At 44.5% G+C, this 18803-nt stretch overlaps 1 protein-coding gene and 1 long non-coding RNA gene across 4 annotated transcripts in view; both read left to right on the top strand.

Annotated features, from left to right (window-relative positions):
* Positions 1-18803, top strand: part of shroom4 (shroom family member 4) — a 33261-nt gene that overhangs the window by 5082 nt on the left and 9376 nt on the right. For 2 of the 3 annotated variants that reach the window (XM_027013967.2, XM_027013968.2), the window contains exons 2-3: positions 9819-9970; positions 17613-17765. In XM_027013967.2, the coding sequence (XP_026869768.2) occupies positions 9819-9970; positions 17613-17765 (305 nt within the window). Of the gene's footprint in view, positions 1-9818; positions 9971-15714; positions 16026-17612; positions 17766-18803 lie in introns of those variants that run through there. The other variant, XM_035536649.1, reaches the window with a different exon arrangement.
* Positions 4018-4597, top strand: LOC113579793. The gene is made up of 3 exons (XR_003410904.2): positions 4018-4263; positions 4413-4445; positions 4546-4597. It is a non-coding gene; the product is annotated as an uncharacterized LOC113579793 (long non-coding RNA).

Raw genomic sequence — 18803 nt, 5'->3', positions numbered from 1 at the left:
CTTTTCGGAAATGGTTCTTGACATAAGTCCAGCACTTGTGATACAGATGTTATTAGTGTCATTTTCAGTTTGACAAGTTTCATGTCAGATATGTGTGCTTGCAGCATTCCCCTTTGTTTTGATTATGAATGACCTTTTGTATTCTCCAGTTTCAGGGGATTCTCTAGAAACACTGGAAAAGGTGATTTTATTGCCGAGTGTGCTGGGAAACAGACTCATCCTGAGATTCATCCTGTCAGGAGGTTTCGTCTTCACCGTCTTCTTGGACGCTGCTCAAAGGTGCCTTCTCACCTCTCAGTGAGAGAGAGACGCTGTTGAGAACCCACGCTGGTGTTTCTGGAAAGGTTTCAAAAGCCAGAGGTGCTTTGTGTGGGTGTCTCGCACATGTTTTGTACATGTCAAGTACATGACTGATCACTTAGATATGTTTGTGAATATGTCTGCCAGCGGTGAGATATGGTGTCTCAATAACCACATAAATGGATATTTAAGTGCTCTTGATACACACATTACTGATTTGAGTGTATGACTAAGTAATTGAGTTATACGGAACGAAGTTGTTTTGGTCTGACTGTCAACTGAAATGGAGGTTTAGTCTTGCGTGTTATTGCACCCTGAAAAATGATCGCACCCTGAAAGAATTGGGCATTTCTGCTACATTTATTTCTCCACAAACATGTGTCATGTATGACTACATTCTGAAAATGTTTTGTGCTGCATATATGAATAGAACACTTAATGGGATTGAAGAAGCACTGGGTTACGGTACTGGTTCCATTATGCTATCGTTCTGAGGGTGCATTTACATTACGATGGACTGTAGCAGATTGACACTGAAAGACATTTTGAAAAAGAAAAGGCGTTTTGAAACGAAGGACAATTATAATCTGCCTCTTTAACATTGTGTTTAAGATTTTGGGGTTGTAACTAGTTTCACTGAGAGACTAGATTTGATAATGGTGACTGGACAGCATCTTTTGAGTGAGTGTGTAGACAGCATCTTTTAAGAGATGACATATTTGTGTTTTCACTCCACTATCACAGGTGTTTTATTAATTCAAGGTGTTTGGCTGTCTGAAGTATGAAAAGTTGTTTTACACCGCTGTGTGTAGCTCAGTGGTTAAGGTACTTGACTTGCAATCTGAAGGTTGCTGGTTCACACCCCACCAGTGCCAAGTTGCTACTGTTGGGCCCCTGAGCAAGACCTTTAACTCTCAATTGCTCAAGTTGTGTTCAGTCATAATTGTAATGCTTTTTGGATAAAAGCATCAGCTAAATGCCATAAATCTAAGTGTGTGATAGTATGACGGCAACCCTTGTTTGGATGTTGGGACACGTTTTGTTCTACACTGTTGTCTAAGTGATATGTTGGTACTTGTGTGGCTGTAATGTACATAGGGAAAGGGTCTGGCATGGATCAGGTCAACTTGCCACATATATGTGGCTAGCTGACTGGTACGAGGGGGAAGTCTGTGCAAACAGTGGATGTTAATTGAGACTGTAAGAGGCTAACGAAATGAGGAATGTGAACACGTTTCTCCACAGAGAGGCATTCCTTCCGCACAGAGTCTCATCCTAAAACAAAACATTCACTGTTAAATTGTGCGTGTGCGTGTGTGTGTGCTGGTGTGCGTTTATTCAAACCTCATAGATTTTGTTTATTGTAGTGTGTGCGTGTGTGTCTGTGTGTGTGTGTGTGTGTGTGTGTTTCATATTTACTCTGTGTGCACTTGTGTGTAATGTTCACCATGACATTAATAGGTCTGTAGAAGAGGTTCCTTTAGCTCAGTTGCAGGCAGCCTCAGGGCTGTGTGTCACACCTTTTAAGAGTCCAGCAGCATAATGGAACTTCAGACTGAGGTAGAGCGCACTCATTCTTCCCAGCCGTAGACCTCAATGAAGCCTTTGTCACCCTTTCTCATACTCTGTCTCTTTCAACTCTCTTCTTCTGTGCCTGCCTCTGTTTCTCACACATCTTTTGTCCTTTACTCTTTTCCAGTGCCACCACTCTCTCAACTTTTCACTCTCCTCTCCTCTTAAAAGATGTGCGTTCCAGTGACAGGGGTTTCACCCAACATGACCCTGAATGGCTTCAGAATGTTTTCGGTCGCCCTGCTCTTAAGCCAGAGGAGCCCGCTCTGGGTCTTGGGTCTTGCAACAGCTACTGCTGTGGTTGCCGTGCAAGGGCCTACTCAAAGACGAGGGCTTTCAGTCTGTGCTCACCGAAATGAGATAAGGAAAACCACTCTACACTCTGATAAACTCTTTTGCTGTGCCGTGTGAGATTAAATAAGTTGATGTAAACTGTGTGTGTGTGTGTGTGTGTGTGTGTGTGTGTGTGTGTGTGCGTGCGCCGCGGCAGTCTGTGTTGTTAGGTTGTGGTGTAGGGCAGTGGAGGTCCTGGTCAAGCAATACACAAAAGCTGTGCTGTGGAGGAGGGGCCCCTTGCCATATGTAGCCCCACACCCCTACTCATCTTGGGGCTGTGGGGAGCACAATGGCCGGGTGTCAGCTCTGGCCATTTCGATGTATTCACCAGTCATGAGTGACAGACACCCCCCCCCCCCCCACCTAAATAATTCAAGCAATTGTTGAAGTGCTTCGGGACTAGTAGCTACGAGATCCGAATGCTGCATTTCCAGGACTAACGATCCACGTCTGACAGACCTGTGCAGGATAACATTGTGTCTTGATTGCCATCTTTATGGGTGCTCCACACATCTGCCTGAATCAGGCTGGTTTCAAGCTCCATACTAATATAAAAGGGACAAAGACATGGCCATGCAGAGGTTTTGGGCTGAAACCGTGCACTCTCAAGGGAGGAGACGGACTGCAAAGTCACGTGTACGGCTTGGTGGGAGATTCAGAACCTCCTGAAGCAGGAGCCAAGGTGATTCCTCTGTGCGGCCCCATTCGGGCAACTGATAGATTCTGAGCACCATGGCAGGGGGTTACCATGGCAAGCCGGTGACTTGGCTCTTGATTGTTGTTGGAACCAAAGTGTGGCTTGAGGGATGGGTGGTGTGTGTGTGTGTGTGTGTGTGTGTGTGTGTGTGTGTGTGTGCACGCATGCGGCCATCTGTGTGAAGTCATGTCATGTATGTGATATTTTTGAATGGATGTTCTCAAATGGCATTCCCCAGTGAATATTGGCATTTGGTATCAATTTCAATGTTGAATATGTATTAACACACACATCGAGACTAATTGCTATGCAGCAGGTCACTGGGGACCTGTTATTATGCTACAGTCAAGAAAAGGAGAAGTGTGTTACAAACCAGCCATGTTTTTATTTGCCTTGGAGTCCAGGTTCATAGATCACTGAAATAAATTACCACGAACGCTATTTACATGCTGCCGCTTCTTTTCACTTTGGGCCACTTGTGATGAATAAGCGTGCTATGAATTCTTCAGTTCTTCTTATACTTCAAGTATTACACATCTTTTTAAGTGAAACTAAGTTTTCCTTTTTTTCTGTCTACATCAGTTTCTTTGCCATCTCTTTTTCTTGGAGCCCACAGAGAGGAGTTGCACACGTGCCTGTTGTCAGGGCTTCCATTGCTTTTAATCTGCGGGAGCAGTGCAGCTGAGCACTCTCCGTGTTCCTGTAGACTTCCCAAACCAGCTTGGGAAGTCTACATCTTACTCACTTCCCCCTCTTCCATACCACTCATCTTCTTTTTCCATACTCTTGTTTCAAGCCAGTACATCCGACCCCCCCCCCCCCCCCCCAAGGGGTCAAAATCCCTTTTCTTTTGTTTCCGCTGTTGGATGGAGGCAGGTTTTGGTCACCAAAGCGGATCTTCTTACTATAGACCATAATTTAGAAGGAAAATGTGTTTTCACTTAACGCTCTTGTTGCACTGTAATGAATTGGTGAATAAAAGCAGTCTGTCAATGAATACATGAATCCGTGGAGGCTATGAGAAAAAAAGGAAGAGAATAGGAGAACAAGGGAGAGGCCAAAGAGGTGAGTCTTTGCTCCCAGGGAACATGCTGTTTAATGGACAGTGAGCAGATGTTGCATGTGTTAATCATTGGCTGTCATGTAACACGCACGCACGCAGGAAAGACAGAAGAACCTTTCTGTCCATGTACATGCTCATAAGCATGCAGTCTTGCAGGCACACTTGCATACATCATCTTCAGACATGTGCTCCCTAGAGTTTGTCTCATATTGCCCTTTGGCTGATACGTCGGAACAGACGTATCTCTAGCTGGGACGAGAGGGCTCCGAAGCACAGCTGTCTGGAGGTAAAGCAGGTAATTATTAACAACTTAAACTGGAGTGGGCTTTGTTGTTAGTCTTGCGTAGGGTTTGTAAGGTTTTTTTTCCCTTCAGTTTTAATATGAACTGTATTTTTTTTATTGGTTAACTGTCATTCGTTTTGTTTTGTTTTCGGCTCATACAGGTAGATAATGCGTCAAGCACAGGACTGTTTGGAGTAAGTTCCTCAAAGGGAAAATGCAGTAAAAAAAAAAAAATAAATAAAATAAAATATTTGCCAAGTTAGTGCTCAGCAACTGTCTATGTTCTGTCCACAGCTACCAGCTTTGGAACCATGTCATTCCAAAAATAAATAAATAAATAAAAAAATCCTCTACCATATCTTACAATCTCTTGAGTATTTAGAGAAAAAATGCCGAGAGACTCCACTCTTGGCCAGAAATAGATGGTTTCAGGCCTGCATGCCTCTGGCTATTTCGCTGTTAATGATTTTCTGACTGGGGAAATCATTACAGCCATTGATAAAGAAGACTTTGTCTTTGAGCTGCGTTCTTGGATAACTGTGTCCCCCCGGAATTCTTTACCACTGCTCTCTGTTGGACCCATCCTTGAATTATTGCTCAAAACAAGAGTGTCGAAACTTATCTCTTAATTCTTTGGAAACTTGTTTTGACATGTTTTTGTTTCAGATGTGTTTATGTAAAGGCTAAGATCAGATTAGTGTCATTCAGGGTGAGCCACTCTTCACCTTCCAGGGCCGAATAATCCCATCAAGCGCTACCCCATTCCTGCTCCCCCTCCGCGTGTCCTCAGCCGAGGCGCACCTTCCCAATCTCTTGCGGCGTTTCACTTTGCGTTTGCGCTTGGAGACGAACCGTAGCTGACTGAAACAGTACGAGTCCATATCGCTCCCAAGGCTCGCCCCTAAACTGAGGCCAGCCTTCCTTCCCTCTGGGCCTGTGCAACAGTGCCCTGGTACAGGTTGTTGAGGCCTTGTCAGGTGACGGGGCTGCTGGGCAATGCCCTGATGTGCCCAGCTGTGCCACAATAGCGGGCGGTGGGCCAGTCCGGCGGAGAGGGGCACGCCCTGTTATTTATAGAGTTAGAGTGGATGACCTCATCCCGTCAGGCCAAAGCACGTGGGCGGAGCCCGCGAGACAGGGAGCTCATTCTTCTCCAACTCCTCCGGTGGGAGCCCTCAGGCTGCCCAGTCTGGCTACTGACTGCAGCCCACTGCGACGCTTTTTGTTCGGGTGTTGGCTCGGACGAGGGAGGTCATTCGGCGCTGGGTCCGCAGGCCAGAAAAGGCACAGTCATCTATGAGACCATTTGATTTCTCTGTCAGGCTATTTTATAGAATTTTATATAATTCCAATATACAATTGTCTATATGAGCGACAGCTTCAAATTTGGCTCTGAGATTGGTGCAAGTTTGTCCTTCGCTTTAGTGCTTTTGTAATTTGTACCAGTATTTAATTGTGTGTTCATCAAGGGCCTTTCAGGAATCAGTAACATGTTGGACAAGGTGCGCTTTGATCTTAAGTATCTGTATCTGAAAGCCCTGCACACAGTCTGCCGTACCTGTCTGCTCTGATGTGGTGCAGGCCTGGCGCGCAGGGTAGACGTTGCGAGTGCATTCCGCACCCTTATCCCATTCACCCCACCTTCCTCTAATAAGCATGAGCACACTCTCTGAGTCACAACCAGAGAGTGTACACAGTTTTGAGCAGCGCTGCTAAAAATCGCCTCTCAAAGCCACTTATTGTATTAAGACTATTCCCGCCATGGGACTTATAATTTTCCAGACCTGCTCTCGCCTCCTGGGGTCGAAATGGAGAGAGCATTTTATCTGGGCCAGGAGGGGCAGGAAAGGAGTTCCAGTGATGCCATTTGTTTCCTCTCCTCACCCACTGCTTCCCCCTCATCCCTCCCACCGTTTGTTTTTCCAAACGAGAAACGTTAATTAGCACTCTCCCACTAGTAACGGCTGCCTCCTCAGCGCTGTTGTCTGCCAGCCTCCAGTCTGAAGCATGGGGTGCGGAAATTGTTTTATTTTCACGGCTCATAATGAGCAGTGGTTCCTGAGGGAGGTGGTGGTGGAGAGAGGAGTAGGGAGAAGGAGGGGAGGGACGGAGCACCGTTCCAGTCTCCCACAAAGGCTGCCTTTGTAAACGTTCCCTCCTGGTCACTGGGGAGCTCGGAACAAACCGGAGTCTGCCCATGCCCAAGCCAAATACACACTCGCATGCACATACCACGTGGAAAGAGGCCCAGTGGAACATAGGTGTGGCGCTCGCAGCCAACACAACTCCGCAGTTTAGTTATTTTTAGCTCCAAAACCTCAGAGGAGAACATGACCTCAAGGGAGATTGAAGGAAAGGTAGCAGTGGGTGGACGCTGAAGGCAGGGAGGGAGAGGAGAAGGCCGGGGTGGAGGTGGCTTTAACGGCTTTCCGAGGCCGGGCCAGCGGGCGCTTGCCGCTCCGCCGAGACTCGCCTTCCGGACAGGGGAACTCTGGACTTTCTTTCCGCGTGTCCTTTAAATAAACCTGTGACAGGCTGGAGTTAATGATGCGGGAGCGCCTTTGTCATGGCCTGGGGCAGCCGGTAGATGGGGCCGCAGGGAAGCGCGGTCCGTTTTGATGGAAGACGTCGGCTGCATCGTGCGGACACGTCCGCGCTTTATCCGTCCTCTCCGTTTCATGCGGTTCTCAGCCCTCGATTTCAGGAGCTGTGAGCACTTTGGCAGCAAATGAGGTAAGACGGAGAGAGTGTGACTGTGGTTTATTGCCTAAATGAGCAACAACGTTCCACTTGGCTGTGGCTGCCTGCGCTGGGTGCAAAAGCATTAAAACTCCCAGTCGAAAGGTTACCTGACTCTGGATCTGGCCCTGGAACAGTTCTGTGCCTTGTTCTGGTGAAATGTGTTCAGCTATTACAAATGGAAAGAAGTTATTTCTTCTTATTTCTAAGTGTAAATGGGCACTTTCGTCCAACCAGAAAGGTCCTGTGACGAGCCAAGCATGGGTCTCAAGAAAGGGACACGTGGGCCTTTTTTAATATTGGTTGATTTATTTCTGAAGGTGCTATTTATCATCTAAATACAACATGCCTATGTTAAAATTCCTTTTTGAGGAGAAGGAATGAGTAGAAGGGGAGACTTGTTGGAGACATAGAAATGATTTTATCACCTGGATTCTCATTACAGTTACAAGAGAAATGGAGAACCAATGTGATACACATGCACACTATATCTCTCTGAAGCTTCTGGATACAGCACTGCTGAGTCAGGGAGATAAGACCACAATACTGTGATGGAGATAGAGAAGAATGTAAATTGCTGTTCTGTCAGTCCGTGGCTAATCTGTGATCCTGCAATGCTGATTAGTCCGGAGTTGCGGGGCGTCCTCTGGATCAGGGCTGCGTTCCAGATTTCCCCAGATCTCTTTTAGTGTGTTCTCGTTTTATGTCAGCAAGTTTAATGTTAACGTTTCACTTTCTGTGGAAATGTGAGTATTTTGAGAAGTATGCAAGTGGTTGTGCAAACACACACAAAAAAGTAATGTAAAAATAAATATCGCTTCACAGATGACCCAAGAGCACATACTAGAACTCCGTACTCTCCCCTGCCTGGCTTTGTGCACTGTGGATATGACTTTGCACACTAAATTACTGCAGATATGACCACCCACCCCCCCAAGCTTGGGTGATTCTTCGGCAAAACCAGAGAAGTATTCCTGCAATGTTCAGAGCTACTCTCCCACATACGTGCCGGTGAGGCTGTGGTTATGTGTTTATTTACACTACTGCAAAGTGGCTCGCAATTACCCTGGAAGGAGAGGGTGATGTGTGTGTTTGTGGCTGTCTGTGTGCATGTTATTGTAGTAAAATTGCCATTTTTGTGTGCGCGTGCGCACGCGTGTGTATACATGCCTCCAAGTCATCAATCTCACCTCCACTGGCCCTACTAAACATTGCCCTTTTTATAGCCTTTGTGCTCAGACAAAGGAAAACTTGAACGAGGATGGAACTGTCTGAGAGCTGAAAGCAGCAGGCATATGGTAGTCGTCACCGAGACAGAGAGCTTGTGCCGACAGACCTGTACCCAAGCAAACCTAGATCCATTTGTGATGGCCTTTATTTAAGCGCCCTCTCATGATGATGTTCACTAAACTGATTCTTCCTGTTCAATTAGTGCCATTCCTAAATGAAGCCTTTTTCTTAATGTAGTATTCTATTCAAATCTGGATAATGGGTGAAATAAGGTAACCAATGTCAGTAAAAGATAAAGGGTGGGGGTGGGGGGGGGGGGGTGAAGTGGAGAAAGACGAGCATTGCCTAACTGTATTTTGTGGAAGCAGCTTTTGTAAACAATTACAGCTTACAGGTTTTTGGTAAGTTTTTGAATCTGCATTACAGTTGGACAGTGTTCTTTTATTCCTGAGGAAGACTTTTAAACACAAGTGAGTGACTGTGTAGGTATTTGTTGGATTGATTTTAACAACAATATTTTATGATGTACAAAATATTGTAAAAAAAGTAAAAAAATCTCACAAAGGGTAGATTCATTACATGTATATAGAGTTATAGAATTTAGAATTTTCACTAGTTATGCCATTAGTGGTGTTGCTGTGTTCCTCACTCACTAATGACCAATACTGGCTTAAGCCTGGAATTTGCATCCATGTGATAGTGTATAGCTCAAAACAAAGTATGGACATTATTTAGGCAATAGCTTTGATCAATGATATAACTTGGCAGATGGCTTTAATGCAAAGGACGAGGTTAATGCGTTTCTGCAGCAAGACATTGACTTTTTTTTTTTCTATTAAATAATTAAGATTATTTAGATTATATCAAGCTACAAAAATGCAAAATATGTACTGTTACATAGCTCACTTCAGCATGTGCTGCGCCATAGAGTGGTCAGTATAGTCAGTAACATACAACAGCAATGCAACAGACAAGCAAAAACAAGAAAAATGCTGATGGCCTTTGGCACATGTAAATCTAGCAGTTTGGGGAAAGCAATTTGAGAACTTGGTATGTTGCTTTGGGAATTTTAGTGTTTTTGAAATGGCCAGTCTTCTGTTCCTGGTGATGGTGACGTCCATATTGCATGACCAGCGTGGGATTGTTTCTTCTGGCTCATTTGTTTATTTCTGTAAGATTTATGTGGCATTCTTATTGAGATTTATGTAGCCTTGTTATGGCTTCTTCCCCCTAAGTGTCAGGCATGGGTCTGGGTGTGTGAGAACTGTATCTGTTTACAGTAGGGTATGTATCTATTCGACCTTTGACCTTTCCATAGGGAAATATGGCCAGAATGATATGCCTGGAGCTGTACATAATTGGCTGGATGTATGTTGTGGACGTATGATGCATGTGCAGGGCTGCGGTTTTAAGATTTGAAAGTTTAACTCGCCGTTTCTTCTGTGTTTGTAGGTACAACAGTGGGTAGATCTTTGGTCACCTTTTGACCTTACTTGTCAAAGACTGCTGACAGTTGATGTGTATATGTGTGAGTACAATTTAACCTTCAACCCCTCTCTCTCCCTCTCTCTCACTCTGTCTCTTGCATGCTGTCTCAGATTGAGGAGGGAGGAAAGGCAGATCAGTGTAAGAAGCTGAGAGTGGGAGACGAACTGGTCAACATCAACGGCTCTGCGCTCTACGGCTCTCGCCAAGAAGCTCTCATCCTCATCAAAGGCTCCTACAGGGTTCTCAAGATTGTTGTTCGCAGGTACACTGTCTGCCCCACACACAAACGGAGATCAGAGAGTTCTTCCAGGTCACATTCTGTTGGGAAGAGTGAAACCAAAGGAGAGGAAGGCTGCAGAGATAAAAATGACATCATTGACGTGACCCGTTGGAGGCTACATGTTTGTAAGAGAGTGAGGGAGAGGGAACCACACAGATATGTGACGGTAGCCACCCTGAGTGTTGTTTGTTTTAGTTGGGATGATGCGACGTGATGTCAGTGAAATTTGGCAGACATGCATTAGGTCACTTGCGCTCCATGACTTTCTGACTCCCTCACTCTTCTACTCCTGTCTCTGTGAAGCAGTCCGCGCTGAACTCCCCAGTGCTGTCTGGAACTGGGTGGGGTGATTCTAATCAGGGCTGGATAGCAGACCACCAAGACGGAGAGGAGTAAATCCTGTTTCTTAATGTCTGCCTGACCATTTGATTCACTAGAAGGAAATTACTCTGTGACAACTATAGTATCTATCCAGGTTGAGCAGTCAACTCCAGGTTAAGCACACGCCTTAGCCTTCTCCATGGTCATCACTCGGGGGTCGGGCTGTCGGATCTCTGCATTTTTATTGGCCATGTCAACAGAGGAAATTTCCACTCACTGTAGCAGCTGGTATCGCTAAATATGCTGCCTCAGCGTGACTGAAGCCAATACTGCAATGAATGTGTGTGAATGACATCTGATTGCAACATGCACAGGCTGTGTGTGGAGAAGGCGGACTATCTCATGACACAGAGAATATCTGCATAATTGCTTAGGTGAGTTGTTCTTAGTTTCCAGCCACGGCTAAGGCTACTGGCCATTCCTCTCAGATGAAACAAGCTGCAGTGTCCAGTGAGGCCTATACACTAGCAATGCTGGTTCCGAGGTGGGGATATGGAGGGCTGAGACGGAAAAATTCCTCCTGTTTTTACATCCGTTTAATTGGCAGAATATCAGAAATGCACCACTGAGCCTTAGTGTTATTAGCCTGTTTGTGGTTTCTCTCCGTGGGTCTCGAGGTGTGTGTGTGGGGGTGTGTGTGTGTGGGTGTGTGCAAGCCTTTGTCACCACACCAGGACTTTGCCTGAGGTTCTTAAGTGCATCTGGATTGTATGTTTGCCTTGTACTATATGGCCATATCATTTCTGCATGCTCTTTGGTGTTTGCATGTGTGTGTCTGTGTGCAGATTATGGGCTGGCTGGTTCTATACGTAGATTATACTTGGCTCCTAGTGTGTAACCGTGCACCTCCGTGACTTGAGTGATGCCGTTCATGCCAGTTGGTTGTTTTAAGCTCTGTGTCTGTGCCAGTGGCTGGTCTTTTCAGTGTGTAATTGTAGTCGAGATGTTAGAATGACATTTTCCATGACTGCACAGATCGTGCTGTCATTACAGTTGCTGCCCTCTATGAAGCGTCTGTGAATCCTTAAAGAACGTGCACAGAATGTTTGGTGTTGTGGAACCTTTGCCAGTGTCAAGATGGATGAGGTATGAAACCCTCCCGAACACTGGGGCTTTCATTGTCTTCATTTGAAACAAACTTTCTTCTGTTTTTTCTGTCTCCACGGTATTTTAGCACACCACAAATCCAAAGTCAGGAAAAATGCTTGCACTGGGGGCAGAACATGCTTTATAAACAAGAGCTGACCGATGACAGACATAAGTGACTCAGCCTAAATGATTTGCAGCAGAATTCTTGTAGTAATTTAATATAATCCTAATAAACAGGTGCTCTGCTTTAAAACTTTAATGGCAGAGTGCTTGTGTTGGATTGAGTTTTGGACTCTGGAAAAGGTCACCTGCATCTGTAGCGAGAATTCATTACCACCTTCAGTAACAGGCAAAAGTCTGTGTGTGTACATCATTCATTCAACTAGAGACCATGGTTCCATGATCTCTCCTTTTCCTAATTTCCAACTCATTTTGTTAGACCACCGACCTGTGCAAAGCTGAGAAGCACAGCACTTTGTGCTCATCCGCTATGTAGCAGTGTCTGTCCTCTTCTGACCCTCTCTGGTAAAGACAGCACACTATGTGGAAGGTGATGAGTACAAGTAAATAGGATGTTCGCTGGCTAGAGACTGCATGCATCTCCTTCCTGTTCATATACGTGCCATTGTTTAACAGTAACTGTCTGGAATGAAAGGTGGTTTTTGTTTTTGTTTTTTTGTTTTTTTAACTGTTCCAGGTAATGATATTTTATTATTACTGTTAGCAGGTGTGTTTCTGTGCAGCCAACCAAATGTATGGACAGCCTTTACGTACTTATGTATGTAATCTTCATGTACTAAAGAGTTCCCCCTTCTGTACTATCCTTGCTTTGCCTGCCAAGGGTGCGGTGCTGTGCCTGCCAAATTGACCACTGAACCCACTCTTGGGGAAATTCCCAGCCCTTCACATCACACTTCCTGGTCCACCCAGTAATGTTTCCTGTCGCAGCTGCTGACTATTGCAGCTGATTCAGAGTGGGTGCACTCGGAACTGAGGAGGACAGAGGGAGATGTTCCGAACCCCAGGCAGGTCCAGCCACCAAGGCCTGCGTTTACTCTGGGACCGCATGGGAGTGAATCGGATTGAGGGGAAGGGCAGGACAGTACAGGAAAGCCCCGTGAAGGATCAGAGGGTTCCTACCCTGTTCTGGCATGACCCCACCGCTTCCCTTACCTCCCTGGATGTCCGTTACAGCATGCCCAAATGCTCCCCTCGCACCAGCGCCAAATGGGCCAAACACACTGGTTTGAGAGCAGCAGCCTTCCTGCACTCCCAGCAGGGGGGGTGGAGTGTGCAGGGACTTCTAGAAGCTCTTCTCTCACAGGCGGCTTGGTAAAGAATGCACTGCTGACAGGCTCAATAGCATCCCCCTCCAAGAGTTTATGGACCACAGGGGATGTGTCGGATTCCTCAGATCTACGAGGGATTGAGGGGGTAGAGGGGTGGGGGGGGGAGAGAGAACAGACAAGTTCAGGGCAACCAGCATCAGGAAGTTTTCCGAAAAGCACTTTGAGGGGTTGGCAGGACCCCCTCCTGCTGTGCCAAGGAACTTCATAAACAAAAGAGCTTCAGCTCCTGCCAAAACAATGGACATTCCACACATTCCCAGGCCTCTTCCACCCCCTCTCTGTTTCTTTCCACTTCGTGCGTGTGCGTGTGTGTGTGTGTGTGTGTGCGTGCGTGCGTGTGCGGTATGGTTTTGTTTTTATGCATACCATTTTTTGTGTGTGTATCTTTTGTGTGATTACAAACCTGTATATTGAATGAGCCTTTCATGCGAGTGTGTGTGTGTGTGTGTGTGTGTGTGTGTGTGTGTGTGTGTGTGTGTGTGTGTGTGTGTGTGTGTGTGTATATAATAGATAGATAGATAGATAGATAGATAGATAGATAGATATGCATGTGGTAAAAAAAAGATTTAAAAAATCAGACCCAAGACACACGGCCTGGTGTAGTACGTGCCAAGTCTTTAGTCCAGACGCCCTCTCTGTGTGGGGTCCAGGGCCAGCAGCCATTGGGATTCCATTACTGCCTGACCACACAAATCAACATGGCTGCTTTTCATTAGAAGTGCTATTAATCCTGGAAGGCTACGTCTGTCCTCATTTCTACGGCGCACTGATTGAGGTTGACCGGACCCGCACATCACAGGTACAGACAAGATGTGGCCCACTGTCGGCGATGAGGGCATCAGACCTGATGGAGAAGCTGCAGGTGTGACACTTGCACAGTAGCCAAGATGGCTTTAAGATTAGTTAAGTCATACTGCACACTCCTTTGATTAATCTCATATCTATTACTTCCCTGTGGAATCAGTTTAATGTTGCATATTTCAGTGCTTTAATTTGATTCTGTTGCACATGTTAGTGACAACCAGGCACCTGGGTGCATGACTCAACACTCTGTTTAGTTTGCATGAGGAAGTTCAGACAAAACTTTATTGGGGAGGGGGTGAGTGTCGCCGATAAGCTGTTTGTCTGGGCATTTGCGAATGCATTCTTCTCCTTAAAGAAAATGCGAAAAGAACGCGAGAAAGACTGGGGGGGGCGGGGAACCCAAAACAACAAACAGGCCATTGTGGCAGGGAGGCTGTTCTGGATGGCTCGTTTCCTGAGGAGCTCGGCTCGGACTCATAGGCACTATGGCTTAGGCTGATTATATGGAATTCGGGGCAATGTGTTTTTCAGGAAGTGTACTAGTGACTATAGAACAGACCACGGTGACTGGAAACTGCACACAATTTTCTTTTTTTCATCTCTCTCTCCCTCTCCCTCCCTGTGTCTGCGTGTGTGTGTGCATGAGTCTGTTAGTATAAAGCCATTGATGTTGAACTGACAGCAGCTCACCCCTACAAACACACTTTGTGGAGTTTGCAGTGGCCACATACATTGCCTGTCTCTCACACTTCAGGCCAGCACTGGTAGATTCCTTACAGTCTGATTAGTCTGACCTCAGGTGAATATCGCTTACTGCAGTGCTTTCTTTTCTTTCTCATTGTGGAAGCATTTTATTTTAATAAATGACATTGCAGCTCAAGCAGTAACTTTTGCATCAGTAAGCACAGAAAAATTTGTGGAATTCCACTATACACAGTTTCTAATTCATGACTAACAATAAAAGCTTCAATCTAATTAAGGGACCTTGGTGTCCAACCCTGGACTTGGGACAGTGCTATTTCTTTGGCAGACCATCGCATCTTAGTTAGTACCAAGTGTGTCATGTCTGGAATTAGAGCAGGGAAAATGTTAATCTGAGGAAGGCTCTGGCTCCTAGACACAGTCTGGGAAGTGGAGTCATTCCTGATTCCTTCTCCATCCATGTGATGAGCGGTGAATGGAGTGTGGTAGCTTATTCATAGTAAAGCTTTGCAGCATTTTTGGATTTCCAGTGCATACAGTAGTGTGTGTGTGTGTGTGTGTGTGTGTGTGTGTGTGTGTGAGTGATCATAGTGAACTGTGCATATCCCCTCTTGTCCTTACCATAGCATTAACTCCTATCCTTTACTCACACATCCCATTAAATTCCATTTTATATGTTATTATGGTAGCTGCTCTAACTGAAACAGTTTGGACCACCGTCTGTGACACCTGTGTAAACCCATAATTAGTATTAATTAGTATAAACCGAGAGCACTCGCTGTCTGATCCCATTTCTCCCATGCTCTGTATTCCCTAACCTTCTCTTTCATCTTGGTCCTCTCCTGTTGTCTGCTGACCTTGTTCTGGCTACCCTGCGATGGGGCAGTTGTTTATGAAGGCCAGCTGAAAGGAGTTAAGCTCCTTTTTGCTCTCCACATGCTGATTAAACAGCAGAACTCACAGCTCTTGCATTGTTGAGCTATCAGCACTGAGGGGAAGGCCAAGAAGACTTTTACCTGGCAGCTAGCCACTATAACACTGCCTCTCTCTCTCCACCAGCCAAAGCTGACAGCTCTCCCAGAGAGACAGGAAGTGGCCCTCACATTTTTTTTTCTCCCCCCCCCCTCATTCAAACAATAATAGGAGAGGAGCCTGTGTATTATTTTAGCAGCGGCTTGCCTCTTTATCTGCTCCGAACATGGTTTCCTCTCCGTCTGAGAACCACGTCCCCTTGCTAATGTCATTAGAGGGAGTGAGTGGGAGGTGTGTGTGTGTGCGCGTGTGTGTGTGTGCGCGCCCGGTCGGCAGAGGCAAAACGCTGACTTGAACTAGAAGTACAGAAAGGGGGAGAGGGAAACGATGTGGGGGGGGATTTCTGTTCTTTCTTCCTGGACTAGAAATCTGTCTCATTGCTGATAAATGACCACTAGTCTTCACTCACATGATCAATGGAGCTGTTAAGGTCGTGATGAGAGTTCCCTCATGATACCAGAAACAAGACTTCATCATGACTGTCTGACTACCTTCTGATTCCTACTGAAGTTCGCAGCATATTTGTTGGAATCTAGCCTTGAATCTTTTTCTGCCTGGATTCTTACGCCAAAATCTAGTGGATTTTTATACAAACAACTGGGTCAGCAAGGAGTCTTGTAAAGGATTTTTTTTTCAGTTATTTCTTGACTTTTTTTTTTGGTCCTGTTATATGGGTCTAGGTATGTACTTTCCATCGGTTTCAATGCTTTCCTGTAAACATATTAGGGTTCCAGAGCACAAAGATACAGTACTCATGAAGGCAAGAGACGCAGTTCATCACTCTAGCTATGGATTCATGCACGTTTCATGCTATGTTTACATTTGGTTGAACTGTTGTATATGATGAATGAATGCGTCTGAAGCAAAGAGATCTTCCTGGCTAAAGAAAGATATATATATTCAATAAAAATGAATAAAATAAATTAATTCAGGATCTATAACTTTTAAATCTTTAAATCACTGCTAAAAAGTTTGGAGTCGGTTTTTACTAATTAAATATCCAATTTGTTGCAAAAACATGTATGAAATAAAATATATAATGCTATTCATAAATGTTGAATCAGTTGTAGGAAGCCTTTTTTAAAAAAAAAGACGTTTTGGATGTGTTCCGAATGATGGAGAGCTGTCACCACCGCAGCTAAGACATAACATTATCCAACACTATATGGTGGTGTCTGGCTTATATTACTTAAACCCATGCTGTATAAATTGGTAGTGAATAAAATCATTTGCCTTGAATAAAATGTGACGGGTGCTTACAAACTTTAATTTCATAAATATTTAAAATTGATGGGGGGAAAAAAAATTAAATATTTATTATAAAAGATTTTAAATTAATTGTGTTTTGATCTAAAATCCTTTTAGCACGTTAAGGATAAAAATCATACTCGGGTCACTCATAGAAGAGGAAAGGTCTGATAAATGCTTATCCAATATGCTTTGATAAATTGAGTTGTTTAGTTTGAAACTTTACAGTACAGATAAATTTAACAAGAACATCTTGGGCTTCCTATGTTGGGTAAGCAAAGCATCTTTTTTTGTTCTTTGTTTCAAAGTCTTTCTTTTCCTACTTGGTCTTTTTTTTCCCCCCACTAAACCTTTCCTTAGGAAGCTCCATTATTATTTTTCAGAGAAACGATAAGCCACTGACATTTTTTTTATTTCCTTGGGAAGCATGTCACCACCTGCAACAATCGGGATTATTGAGTTTTTGTCAGTGTGAGTAAGGGGATGCACCTGGAATCTTTATGCCGTGTAATAGAAATTAATTTAAAAAAAAACAATTCTGCAGTTTTCTTTCAAAAGGAGCTAAAAAGATTTCCTAGTACTGACCCAACTCATGGAAGGATTATATAAATGCTTATAGACGGTGCATAAAGCGGATTTAATTCAGACATTTTGATTAGTCTCGGAGTCTGTGTGAAGGGTCAGTACTGTGAAGAGCTAACTCACCTCTGTTACCAGAGCTTCAGGTTTTTAACATCACTTTACCTATCAAAACATTGCTTTGCATTTTTATGACCTATTGTTTCAAAGAAGTCTACGTCATCTGAGGTATCTGACAAGGTGGGAGTTGCTGGTTTCTTCCTTCACTCAGTCCCACTACATATTGTTCTGAATACAGATGTTGTTACAGAACCCATATCTGCTGGGCTTGAAGCTACTTCATCAGTAAATGTACTCGCTGACAAATTAACTTTTAATGTTAACAACAGTTTGCAGTGTGCAGTTTCTTATGGTCTGTGTGGTCTGTGTTCTCGCGGCAGGCGAGCTGTGCCCCTGAGTCGCCCTCACTCCTGGTATCTGGCGAAGCCGCTGGAGCCTGTGCCCGCTCCAGCTGGCAGTCCAGACGGGCCCTTGGCCATGCAGATCCACCCTACACCCTTCAGCGTACCGTGGCAATCAGGGGCTGACAACAGGTGAGGGTCTACGTGTGTCCTGCTGTGCCCTCACACAGCCTGTGTGTTTGGTTATGAGGTGTTTTGTTTTTTTGTTTTATGTTTGGGGATTTTGGACACATCGGAACCCTTTCTCGAACGGCCTACTGTATTTACTGATTGCATGTATGATGCATCTAGAGTTCAGAATGACGGGTGGGTGTTTGTGAGTGTGATGAACAAAGAAACAACATTTTTGCCTTGGGGGAATTTTTTTTTTAATTGGTTTATAAAGGAACATGACCAGCAGGAAGCCAATGATCTCATGTCCTATGTCACACACATGCCTCGCCGGATGCCACTGCTATTTTTATACTTTTGATTCATACATTATTTATAGATTTGTGGCCCAAAAAAAAAAAACCCAGAATAAGGACATTTGAGGCAAAAGTCTTAAAAAGCCCAGCAAAGTGTGCTATACCATGACAAAACAACTGCTGAAAAAACAAATAATCCTACAGTAAACGTAATAAATTACTCATACTTTTTATGTAAAAAAAAAAAAAAACTTCCGGAGGATAGACATTGTTCCGTCCTCTCTGAAATGTGATTGGAAATACCCACACTTTTGCTGATTGTTTGCGCCACAGTGCCAAGTGTATCTGGGCCATTATATTTTCATATTTCTCATTGTGATTATCTGTAATGAGAGAAAATAGAGTAGTGTGTTTGTGTAAGTCCAAAGTCATGACTCATTCCTACACTTTGCCTTCTCCAAATTGCTTAAACTGATGGAACTATTCAAATATATCTGAAGTGGCAAAAGATGGAGGTCGACGTGAAAATATTGATCACGGCTGGTTTTCAGTCTTAATTTTTAGAATATTTTCATCAATGTTTCCGTTGCCTACAACATTTAGCCATATTATAACGTACAGTAGTGTTACTGTAATGGTGCTTTCCATTCATTCTGATACCATACATGTGTATGTCTGTCTGTGTAGAAATAATGTGCTCCAACTACTGTGAAAGGTTCTAATAAATTCCACATCCAGCAGTAATGAGAATAGGATGACGTTG

This window comes from Electrophorus electricus, chromosome 19 (assembly GCF_013358815.1).
Source record: "Electrophorus electricus isolate fEleEle1 chromosome 19, fEleEle1.pri, whole genome shotgun sequence".
Lineage (NCBI taxonomy): Eukaryota > Metazoa > Chordata > Actinopteri > Gymnotiformes > Gymnotidae > Electrophorus > Electrophorus electricus.
This window is presented reverse-complemented; position numbering and strand designations above follow the sequence as displayed.